Source organism: Seriola lalandi, unplaced genomic scaffold (assembly GCF_002814215.2).
Source record: "Seriola lalandi dorsalis isolate HSWRI2012SDOR001 ecotype SW California unplaced genomic scaffold, Sedor1 jcf7180002054694, whole genome shotgun sequence".
Lineage (NCBI taxonomy): Eukaryota > Metazoa > Chordata > Actinopteri > Carangiformes > Carangidae > Seriola > Seriola lalandi.
Genome location: NW_019525247.1, coordinates 188001 through 201052, shown reverse-complemented (window position 1 = coordinate 201052; position 13052 = coordinate 188001). Strand labels below are relative to the sequence as shown.

Here is a 13052-nt window from a genome sequence, read left to right as displayed (position 1 = left end):
GTGGACAGACAGAATATATCACCTGGTTTTCTACATTGATAAGTCAGAAAATATTATCTGATCTTCATCTAACTGACAAATATAGACAAACACAGTGTCACTGAGCTGATATCACACTAACAGTCTACTTTCACTGACTGGACTCCAGGTCTGATAACTCCTGACTGCAGTGAGCTTCATATACACGCTATTACCAGCGACACAGGTGGCAGAACAGGCAGAACAGGTGAACCACACACAGGTAAGAACAGACACAGAAGAACAGGTGACAGTGGCAGAGATGTTGTACGTATGTGATGAGGCAGCTGGGCTCAGGTGTGTGAGTGGGTGGGGAAGCACAGGTGATGGAGGTGATTGAAGACAGAAAATGGGGAAAGAGTCTCGAGACATCTTGTGGACAGATGGAGGATTGCAGCCTCTGTTCCTTTATGAGAGGGATGAAGGGAGTAGAGGCTGCAAACATGTTTTTTCTCGCCACTGTATTATGTAATTAGTGAGTAGTTACATCATCAGTCAGAGACAAACTTCAAGCAGAAAGGAAGAACATAAATGTAAACTGTCAGTGTGAATAATGAAATGTATGCTTTTTGTAATAACAGTTTTAACCAAGTTATTGATTTCATATGTACATGGGTTGTTATTAGAGTTTTTTATTATTATTATTTTTTACACCTGTTATTTTTTTCTCACCTGGATGTTGTGAGTTGAATAAACCTGTCAGAATAGAACAACATACCTTTACAAATTTTAAATGTTTATATATGTTTTTTTTCTTATTCATTTCTCATTCATTTTAAATATCTCTATCTTCTCATTCTGGGAAAGTGGTCTCAGACTTTTGGAATCTACTGTTTATAATATCAACATATAGTGACAGACTTTACAACATTACATTACAGTAACATTTGCTTACAATATAAGCATAAATACATAAACATACATATTCTATGGGCTAGACATATATGTCAATATATGAAATTGTTCCAATTGTTTTATTTCATTGTGAAATTTAAATCTGTTTTTAATAGTATTTACTGCCTCAAATTCAGTTCTCTGTTTCTGTTTGTATGAACACTTTATTTTATTTTATTTTATTTTATAAAATAGGCATATAACAGTACGTTCTGTTGCCAAAAATGACGCGCATTCATTTGAAAATCTGACAAACATTTCGTGCCTAATATGACAAATGTGGAACATGGCAACCCGTTTGGAAACCACATCTCCCAACATTCTTTGCGCGCAGTAGTTTGACAACCAGCCAATCGGCGCCATGACAGGCCGGCACGTGACGAGAGTAAGTTCCTGCTGTGGCTTGAGGGAAACAGATCGACATTCAGCCGCGGGAGAATCGCACTTTGCGGGTAAGTAAAGGCATTTGGCCGCGGTGAGTCCAGCTGCGTCCTCACTAAGTGTCCTCCGGAGGCGGTTGCCGGAGGTTTCTGAGCTCTGTGGCGGAGAAACAGCCTGAATTTCGGCTGGAGCGAGCCGCCGTACCGTTTAGGCCTCTGCTATTTCCTGGTCAACTCCACAGCTGTACCCGCTGGAGCGGCCAAGTTGGAAAAGTTCAGTTCAGGGGTGTTGGAGAACCTTTGTTCTCCCCCACCCTGCCGGTTCTGAGTGTTTAAAACCTGCTGTGAACAGAACCCGGGTCTGACCCTGATCTGCTGCCGATGGAGAGAAACACAGAGACACTGTGTTCAGGGCTCAGAGCTGCTGGACTGATCCTGAGCTGTCAGGTCCTGATAGTCTGTGGAAAATACCGGATAGACCAGCCTGGGTTCCAGCGTAGAACCAGTCTGTGAACTAGCCTAAATAAAATCAGTTCGCTGTGGTTCAGCTGCTGTCTGGTCATCGTATCTCTCTGTGCTCGGTTAGAATAAGCTTTTTTCAGTCTGTACATGAGGTGAAAGTGTTTTAGTGCTTTGTTGTAAGAGATGTTTGTCATCATAACTGATGCTCAGGTCAAAGGTCAGAGGCTTCTGACACAGCTGTGTGGGAGAGATGTTAATGAGGATATAATGAACACTATTCAGCTTGTGCATGTGTTTGTTTTGCTGCTGTGGCTGGGAAATTAATGAAAATATTAACAACAAAAAAAAAGATCGCTGATAAAATGTGTCACAGTCTTTATAAATGAAGCACTGTGACCTCAGCCAACATCAACATCATGTTTATATTCTTTTCAGTGAAAATGAAATTCTAATATTCCCACTGTAATCCTAACTCATATCCTAATATTTGTCAGAATGATAATAATAATAATAATAAAAATACATTTTATTTATAGGTGCCTTTCAAAGATCTCAAGGACTCCTTATAACTCACAGTTAGTGAAAAAAATAGCAAGAATGAAATAAATTAGAATAAATATAACTGCATAAAACAAATATGATTGCATTGAATGCCGGTGTTGGAGTTAAAGAGAACAGGCAGCTTTGAAGTTTGTGTTTTGAGGTGCGATTTAAAGATAGAAAGAGAATCAAAATCAGAATCATCACATCATGATTTTTTTTTTCTGTGAAACACTCTGACTGTGAGTCTGTGCAGACTCTACAGCCTGGTTCCTGCACCAGCTGCTGTTTGCTGGAGTGGGATCAATACATGAGCATAGTCAATATTATTGATTGATTTCAGTTCGTCACATATGTGTCAGCATGGATCCGCTGCAGTACAGGAAATGCCTGATTCTGATTAATCAACGTTTGATTATTGTGTATAAACGTTGTGTTTGCCATTTATCTTTTAAACAGTCTGAGGTGTCATCTTTAATGTGCAGTCACCATGGTTACAGGTGTCCCTGTCAAAACAGGTAGTGTTTACCTGTTCGCTGCTGTACTGATTTCCTTCCTCAGTACAAACTCATGAGCTCTGAAATAACCTGAGACACAGGAAGCTGTAATATGAAGCTCATGTTCATTTCGTATCAAACCAACATGAACCAGACTATAAATAGATGTGATGGTGAGGTCTTCACGCTGCTGTCAGAGGCTTTCACAGAATGAGGAAGCAGTACCTCCTGCCAAGTTTCATGTCTTTAATGTGAGTATTGATGCATCGCAGCAGGGTGCTCAGTTCTCTCACAGCCTGTCGCTCAGCTGACCGTCTGCAGGTGATGTTGCGGACTGAGGAGATTCCCGTCTCAGCTGAGGCAGTGGGTCTCCATTTTTTTTTCCTATTTTTCCAACTCACCCAAGTGAAAAACTTTTATGTGATATTTTATGTTTTATGCACAGAAAGAGGAATGAGCGTAAAAACATGTGGATGGAAACTCACCTGGTGACTGGTCTGGGATCAGTACAGCTGATGCAGTGTCGGCTTATATCCCCTCTTGGTAGCTTGAGCAGTAACACAAAGTCGGATTACCTGAGGTTAAGAGTGATGGTGCGTTTAAGTGCGTTCAGATCAGATCTGTCTGTGAAGGTCTCAGTCTCTCACTGTGTCAAACACAACAACATTATAGAAAATAAACTGACTATAAAACAACTTCATGAATAATTATCAGAGTCAGTTATGACACAGTATGATGGATTAGTTTAAGAAAGAAGCTTAAATTCATTTTGTATTTCTTTCCCTCTTTTAACTACACTGTTCTCAGTTTATTAGGAACACCAGCTAAAACTAGGGGTGAACAATATGCAAAAAAAAATGATTGTGAAAACTTATTTTTATGTCTCCACGGCAGCAACAGCCAGAGGCATATTGTGTCCGGGTCTTCTGTCCGTCCCATTCTCGTGGATGCAAAATTTCAGTAACGCCTTGACTGAACTTCTTTAAATTTGGCACAAACATTCACTGGGACTCAACGATGAACTGATCAGATTTTGGTAGTTAAAAGTCAAAGGTAAAGGTCATGGTGACCTCACGAAACACATTTTGGCCATATCTCACAAATTCATGCACTGATTTTGACACAATTGAACTCAAATGTCTATAACGATAAAATGAAGTCACATCATTTTATATCCAACTGGTCAAAGGTCAGCTTCACTGTGACATCATAATCAAATCAATAATCAAAAAACATGAGGTGGTAATTCCAGTTTCATTTGATTTTCACTGAAAATACATTTAAAAATGATGATGTGATTTTTTGGCGGTCTTGGTCCTCTACATCTTTGCATTTGATTTGGAGGCTGGGGGTCTCTGTAGCACAACAATCCTTCATTTATATGTCTCTGCTGTTGTGACACATTTGACCGTTTATCAAAAAACTGCAGCCTCTGCGATTTAGATATTGCACTTGGCCGTATTGAGATTTCAATAATATTTCAGTGAATTGTTGAGCCCTATCTAAAACTTATCCAACAGTCCTGCAGTAAATCCTGCTTCATGAAGGCTGTAATGTTCAGGTTTAATTGAAATTGATTTAAAGCGGTGTTGATTGAACTGTGTGCTTAGTTTGGAAGATGGAGTCTGAGCTGCTGCTGAACACAGAGGTGTTTCTCACTGATGTCACTGTGGTGGACAAAGTTATATTTTCATCCAGTTTTATTTTGGTAAATCTAAGAGGATAAATTTGTCGAGTGAAGTAAAAACAGACTTCTTCATTCTACCAAACAGACCAGGTAAAGAGATGTTACATGGGATTCATCATCAAACCCTATCCACTGACGTGCCACCTTCTTTAGACCCGAGTCAGTTTACCTGTCACCAGGTAGAATATGACCCTGTGATGGACAGCTGTTTGATGTGGTCTTCAGCAGGTTTATCTCTGAGACTGAAAGAAAGCTTCTATTACACACTGGAGGGGTGACATTTGGAAGACGTGGACATTTAATAATAAACTACAACATAATTTATTCATGCAGCGCTTTTTTTTTTTTTTTTTTTAACAAAGTTACAAAAGAAATGACAGAAATAGTGAAAACAATAAATGAATCAGATCAAATAAACAGGAATAATCAGTATAAATAACCTAAATCAAAGATTTCTGAATTTAACACACAGGGAGGGTCTAATTCAAAGATGCGAGATGAGTTGCATTATGGGAGTTAGTGTATCTGGAGCTTGACTAATACCAGGGACTAACAGTCAGGAGACGTGGATCTCTGAGCGAAAGTTAAATCCTTGGTGTTAAACTGTGATGGAGTTAATAAATAGTTTCATATCACCCATCCCTACTTTCTTTAATCAGATATAATGAACCACAAACTGGTTCCACTGGTTTGTAATTATCCAGCTCCGCTTATTATTATCGTCACTTTACTGGAATCAGAGCCTGTGCATTAGAACACTCACTGAGCACTTTATTAGGAACACCTGTAGAACCTGCAGATCCTGGGCCAGTTTCACAGAGATATGTGAGACTGGTTTGTAGCGTTGGTCCAGTCTTCAGTTTAATCACAGATCAGTCTAATGTTAGACCGTTTCACAAAAATAAAGACTGACTCATTTTAAGCCAAAAACATTAGACACCTTACCCCCAGGCTGACTCAGGCCTAAGACCAATGTTACCGTGGTAACAATCAATTACATTTGTAGTGTGCAGTGGCACCCAACCACAAAAAAACAGGAAAACATGGCTCATAATTTCTGGTTTGCTGACATTGTTATGGAGAGAGTGATGAGAACAGAAAGAGTTTTTAGAGACCAAAAATCTGATGTTTATTGTTTCACTCTTGATGCACTCTTGTAAATGTTGATAAATTCCAAAAGACAAACATATGATACACATATTTTTTCTCCTACAAAAAAAACAAACAATAAGTACCAATAAGAATACAGTAAAATTACTGGATTAATGAGCGGTATCGATAAAAGTAGTACTACCGTTAAAATATTAATAATACCCATCCTTTACTACAACTGCAGACAACCACGTCAGGTTCCACTTCCTGTCACCGAGAACAGAAACCTGAGGCTGTGTGCGAGCAGAGGACGGACCACCCAGTGTTGGTGTGGTGTTCCTGATAAAGCGCTCGCTGAGTGCATGTCAACTTTATGCTTGAGGTCATGTAGAAACAGAGTCTGGGTTTGCTTTTACACTGTAAAATGTCAGTTAAATTAAATGTATTAACAAAATGAAAGGTGATTGGTTTATATTGGAGAATAAATATCGGCTGATACTTTGCTGAGATTTTAAGATCCTCAATATCGACATCAATGACCTGATGAATCCAGTATTGATCAGGTGACTTCAGTACTGTATTAGTTCTCATCAGGATCCTGCAGTAGAACAGCGAGCTGATTGGCCGGTAGGTTATTCACATGTTAACTGCCCTGGAGATGTGCAGCATGCCTTGTCATGTACTCCATTTAGAAGTGAACCAGCTTTGTGATACAGGAAGTCCAGAGTTAAGCCCAGAGTTAGCAGCTGATGTAACCTCATGAGGCGGGTCTGTGGTTCAGCTGCTGCACAGTGAGCTTTGGTGTTGATGATGTTGGCACCATGTAAATAATAATTCATGGTAAATGAATAAATGAATCACTGTCTATGAGTATGTGAATACTAAGTATTCTTCTGTTGGGTATAGCAGTCCTAACAGTCTCTCTCTCTCTCTCTCTCTGTCTCAGCCTGTGGAAGCCCCCTCCCTGAGCAATGGCCTCACCTGTCTCAGTCTACAACTCTAATGCCTTGGACACACACATCTCCAGTGTAAGTGGATTCACAGTAGCGTCAGAGAGAACTCACTCTCCTTCACTTAGTTAGGTCATCCAGTTTTAAATGGATTCACCTTTCATTTTTACCCATCAGCCTATAATCAATAACTCATACTGACAAAGTGAAAACATGTTACTAAAATCAAACCTTGAATCTCTCATTATTAAAAGTCTTCAGAGCCATGTCTCTAGATGATCAGGTCCCACAGTTCACCTGCAGGTCTGGACAGAGACCAGAGTCCAGTGAACTCTCTGTAGACCTCTGTGATAAACTGCGGTGAGACACAGATCAGGACAAGAAGCTCTGAGTGTTCTTCACAAGAACTGTGAAGAGGAACAGGTCTGGAACCAGGACTCTTCTAGACCTGGGTCCAGGGATGAGACCAAGAACCCAACAGTCACTGTAACAGCAGCAGGGACAGGGAGACTGGTCACATACAAAGAGGTCCCTGAAGAAAACCTGATCCAGAGTCCAGGAGACCTGAGACTGGAGAGACGGTTCACCTTTCAGCTCCACAGTGACCTGAAGCAAACACCAACACTGCAGAGTCTTCAGGACCGGGTCTCTGACTGTCCCTGAGTGTCCCAGACAAAGTCCACACCTAAACCTCATAGACCATCTGTGGAGAGACCTGAAGAGGACAGTTCACAGACACTTCCTGTCCGGTCTGAGTCTGAGAGGATCTGACAGGAAGAATCCAGGTCCTACAAAGAACTGGACCAAGGGACTGAAGACTTTTGTGAATGTGTCTGAAGTCGGTGAAGTTGTGTTGACACAGGAAATAAATGAAAAGCGAATAAAAGGATGAAGAGCATGTTAATAACCTCATGGTGTTCTCTCCATCATCTTCCATAAAAGGAACAGATCCATGTTTACAGTCTCATCTCAGTGGACACTGAGAATCTGACTCTGTCCTCAGAGACACCGTGTCCTACTTTAGTATTGAAGACACCTCCCAGGAGACCAGCAGGGTTTTATTTCCTGTACACAGACTCTGAACTGTTTGTGCTGCTGTCTCATCTGCATGACCGACAGAGAAGAAAAAAGGCTAAAGTCAGCTTCTGTGGGACTGGCCGGACCTGGACCTGGGCCTGGACACAGTCACCAGACCAGCAACAGTCCTCCCAGTCCTGAACAGCTGACCCTTAACGGAGAGCAGAGACAGCGAGGCGGTCAGAGAAACATTATACTGTAAAGATGATGATGACTGTTTCTGTTCAGTCAGGAAAAGTAGAATCAGGTTCATTCAGCAGAAACGTCAGAGGATCAGTGGTTCTCTGTGGAGACACAAACACTGGAACTATTAGAAACTTACAGCGACATGTCTGAGTTTCCTGTTTCCTGTGTGTTCCTCCACATAAACACTTTATTAATAGAACTAGTTTCAATCTTACACACTTCAGACTTCCACTTTCGCCTGTTTTTTACTTGTTGTGATTTTTTCTTTATTAATACAACTTTCTGTGTGTGTGTGTGTGTGTGTGTGTGTGTGTGTGTGTGTGTGTGTATGTGTATGTGTATGTGTATGTGTATGTGTGTGTGTGTGTGTGTGTGTGTGTGTGTGTGTGTGTGTATAGACCTCCAGAGAGTCTCTGAAGATGGAGTTGTTAGCAGATGTCAGTCTGCTGCCAGGAGAGGAGAGAATTACAGGTGAGTGTTTCACTATCGTCTTTTTTTTTTTTTTTTTTTTTGACTCTCTGTCATCAGTTAGTTTGACACGATGAAGGTCACAATAAATACAATAAATGTGGCACTATAGACGAGCTAACTGTGATGGATGTCTGCAACCAACACAACTGTGCTGTGTTCGTGTTTCTCCTCCCGTCAAACTACAGAGCAGAAAACAAAGAACTAACATAACCCCTCTGTGATACTCACACATCATGAAAATGCTTTTCATTTTCAAGATTCAGCAACAGGAACACACTGACAGAGTGTGTGTGTGTGTGGCTGTGGCTCAGGGGGGTAGAGCGGAAGGTCGGTGGTTCGATTCCCAGCTCCTACAGGCCGCATGTTGAAGTGTGTATGACCCTGTTCAGACCTGGTATTAACATCCGTCTCAGGTGATCTGATCACAGGTGGTCAGCTTTAAGTTCAGGTGTGAACGCACCCAAGACTCATTTAGGACACATTTGAGATCCGATCACTCAGACCACATTCGGAGGTGGTCTGGACCACATGTGTCCACACTGAAGGACCAACTTCAGTGTCCTCTGTCACAGTCTGATTAGTCCCAACACAGTTTACCTAAATACCAAAATATTTTACTATTTCAAATTGATTAAACCTGACTTCACTGTGGAGCTGTGAGCAGCACATTGATTGATTCAACCCCTCCGTACCGCGCTCTGTCTCTTTCTTGCTGTCTGTCTCAATTCAATGCAGTATGCTTTATTGGCATGAATGTCAGGTGGACAATATTGCCAGAGCATTACAGACAATAACACTCTCTCTCTCTGTCTCTCTCTCTCACTCACTCACTCACTCACTCTCACACACACACACACACACACACACAAACACACAAGCACATTGACCACGGACCCGTCTGTCAGATTGGATAAAAACAACAACCCAAACGTGTTTATTTGCATATAAAGCAAGGAAGTGAGATCTGATCTCAAGTGGTCACTGAAGACTCATGTTAATGCAGGTGTGAACAGGGTCTGAGGTCTCCAGGTCAGATATGAGAGAGCTGCAGATCCTCCAGGTTAACTGTGATCCTGTGATTAGACTGAGGTGCTGGTTTAACGCTGGTTTAATGCTGGTTTAACACTGGTTTAACGCTGGTTTTAACACTGGTTAAATGCTGGTTTAACGCTGGTTAAATGCTGGTTTAACACTGGTTTAATCCTGGTTTAACACTGGTTTTAACACTGGTTTAATGCTGGTTTAATGCTGGTTTAACCTCATTAACCTGTTAATGCCAGGTGTGAACAGGGCCTGTGTGTAGTGTAAAGCACTTTGACTGGTCGATGAGACTAGAAAAGCTCTACATAAGTATATATTATGAAAACAACGGTTAGACCAGGCTGAAGCCTCAGGTATCACATTCACCACACACCACAGTGTAGAGCCATTCTAACCCACCACAGAGGAGTGTGTTGTCTTCCCCACTGTGCTCACTGCTCACCAACAGTGACAATGAGGCCTGAACACCTCTGTCTGCAGGAGGGAGTGCTGCTGTGACACCAATAAGACTCAGGTATAAGAGAGAAGTCAAATGAATATGTTTGTGTGTTTCAGATAAAGACATCATCTACATCTGTCCATTCAGTGGAGCTGTGAAAGGAAAAGTGTTGATCACCAACTACAGACTCTACTTCAAGAGCTCAGACACTGTAAGTCCCTGTGTGTGTGTGTGTGTGTGTGTGTGTGTGTGTGTGTGTGTGTGTGTGTGTGTGTGTGTGTGTGTGTCAGGTCAAACAGGATTTTTCCTGGCTGACGATGAGTTGGTTCCATCCTGATCCTGTGAGCCACACCTTTAACTGACTCAAACGAACACTTTGTACAAAAAACTTATTTTAGCTCTGGTCAATCCAGAGGAATTTGCAACAGGACAGTAATAAACTAAAGTTCAGGAGAGGTCACAATGTTTTTGTTTTTGATTTTTAAGACTTAATTTAAATGATAAACTGAAGAAAAAGAAAATCAACGTATCAATCAAGAATGAAAATATGTTTTTCTTTCAGCTCAACTACAAACCTCTGCTGCCTCTGTGTCACATTTGCAAATTCACTGTCCGTGTCTAGAGAGTTTTAAAATCTGAACCAGCTGAATATTTGAAGTGATAGTGCCTTCACATTAAGCAGGATTCAATCGGTTCAGTCTGAAGGTCTCTGGGTTCAGTGGTATCTGGGGTCTAGGTCTGGGGTTTCTCAGGTTGTGTATGTATTAATTCTCCTAAATGAACTTTCAGGGAACAATTCCATATAGTATTGAAAGCATTTTTTCTGATTGGCTGATGTAGTGAGCATGCATGCTTTTTTTTATGCTGACTGTGTGTTGTAGGATGTGGCGGTGACACTGGATGTTCCTTTGGGTGCCATCAGTCGGGTGGAGAAGATGGGTGGGGCATCAAGCAGAGGAGAAAACTCGTATGGCCTGGACATCACCTGCAAGGTGTGTGCGCTTTATTACATGTCCAATAGTCATTTAGATGTTTACAGCAACCCTCTTTGAGCTTGAAATGTATATTGATATGCAATGTTCAGCTTTTATATACAATCAGTATTTTTAATTAACATTTTAAAAATACTTGTGCAGTCCACCAAAACATTTGATATTTCACATTCTGTATAATTCACTGTAGATGGCTGCTCTGACTTTTCATATTGATAACTGTTATACTTTATGAGTTACAATGGGGTTTTTTTCCTATAGCCAATAGGCTTGGGCCAATATTCAATGATAATATAATAATAAGATAAGATAAGATATTTCTTTATTAGTCCCACAGTGGGGATATTTGCAGTATTACAGCTACAAAATGGACAGTACAAAAAAAAGTCAATATCAATACTTAAAAAAAATAAATATACGATTAGATACTTCATATGGTACTTAGATATGCAATATTTTTCATAATATTTTATTTTACAGGCTGATGAGTCTGACCCTCATTTCACTGCTTTACTTACTGTCCTTTGTAACGTACTATGTGACAAATAAAACTTTGAGCCACTGTTTAGTGGCACCATCACTTCTACCTGAAACATAAAATACAATAATATAATTATATTGTTTGTTGATAATATTGTATGTCGCGATTTTTGTGCTTGATTGTATCAAGATATTAAATTTTGAATATCGCCCAAGTCTAATATAGTCTATTATATTCACATTTCAATCAAGTGAATACTGTACAACCTCTGCTGTTTTGAAGCCACTACATTAAAAGAGAACTCCAGTGATTTTCCACAGTCTGTTTCCAGGTGTTGAAATCTGCCCTAGAAGAGTTACAGGAGTTCAGTGTTAAATCAGCGGAAAAGCTCAGAGAGTTTCAGTTATGAAGTCATCCAGAAATCCTGTGCTGGCATCAGAGCACACGGCAGTCACACATACTTCCATGAAGAAATGCTTCTCTGTCTTGGAACATGGTCTTATCTGTCTTCAGTACTGTATGTGTGTGTGTGTGTGTGTGTGTGTGTGTGTGTCTGTGTTTATTGGTAGTAAATGTGTTTATCTTCTGTCTCCTCAGGACATGAGGAATTTGAGGTTTGCCTTGAAGCAGGAGGGCCACAGCAGACGAGACATCTTTGAGCTGCTCTTCAGACACGCCTTCCCCCTGTCACATGGTCTGGTAAGTCAGCGTCTGATCCAGTTCTGCCTCCGTCCACTGACTGAGGGCTGTTGGGTAGATGCAGATGATACAGATGAGCTTCATTTCCTCCGATCATCAGATCCACACTGGTTGACTAAACCAGGAGGAACACCTGTTCAGGTTGTTTGAGAGGCTCCGCTGTCTTTATGGTGAACATTAGTCCAGTCGTGAACACTCTGTGTATTTATAGCAGCAGTCAGCTCTGGCTCAGTCAACCTCCATCTGTTTCAGAGCCCAGTATTCATGCAAATGCTGAAATGCAGAGATGCAGCCCCCTCACACACCATGACACACACCTGCCCGCCCACGCCGCAGCTACATCTGCCTGTCTAATATCTGCATGTGATCAAATCTGTGTCAGAGCCTTAGTACGGCTTCTTTTATGTCTCTGGTTAAGGTTAAAAGAGACGATGAAAACCTTTTGCATTCATTCTGCTAACTACCTCCGGGCTACACTGGACAACAGCCAAGCTCTCAGCTTTATAATGCAGCAGGGGTTTGTCTTTTAAAAGTGTTTACAGCTCCTTTGTCTGACGTGTGTCCTGCGAACTGCTGCCAAGTGGTGCGAGTTATTTCAGGCGTCCACAGTGAAATAAAAAGTTCTGTTCATCTTCTACATAGACAACGACAGACTATAGGATGGACATGAAACTGTCGCATCTGATCATCAGAACAAAAATATGAACAACTGTGTTACATCTGAACATCTGGTTCTCGGATTAAAATGTCTGAGTATAACTCTGCGGACAGTAGGACAAATATTAAAGGAGCATCTCAGTCAGAATCACTCACAGAGCTGAACATGTTGTTGCTTGCTATGCTAACAGTAACCAGAGGCTAAGTATTCTGATATGTGAAAAAGGTTAGCAGCTTCAGGTCACAGTGACAACAGATTTAATCTTTGCACTTTAATTAGATATGATCTGTTTTATAATCTGTGTTTTTAGAATGTTTCTCATTATTATACTTCTCTTATTTCTGTTAATAATAATAGATAAGGTGTGTGTGTGTGTGTGTGTGTGTGTGTGTGTGTGTGTGTGTGTGTGTGCGCACAGCATCGACGTCGTGTTTTGTTTTTTTTTGTTATTTACAAAGATAATCACGTAACATGATGGCATACACTAC

General features: G+C 40.9%; 1 protein-coding gene across 1 annotated transcript in view; it reads left to right on the top strand.

The window, feature by feature from the left end:
* The first annotated feature begins 1274 nt into the window (after positions 1-1274).
* Positions 1275-13052, top strand: part of mtm1 (myotubularin 1) — a 23970-nt gene continuing 12192 nt past the window's right edge. Inside the window, 6 exon segments of the mRNA XM_087178691.1 lie at positions 1275-1364; positions 6517-6598; positions 8182-8254; positions 9851-9945; positions 10616-10726; positions 11805-11906. Coding sequence (XP_087034817.1) covers positions 6542-6598; positions 8182-8254; positions 9851-9945; positions 10616-10726; positions 11805-11906 — 438 coding nt within the window. The 5' untranslated portion in view covers positions 1275-1364; positions 6517-6541.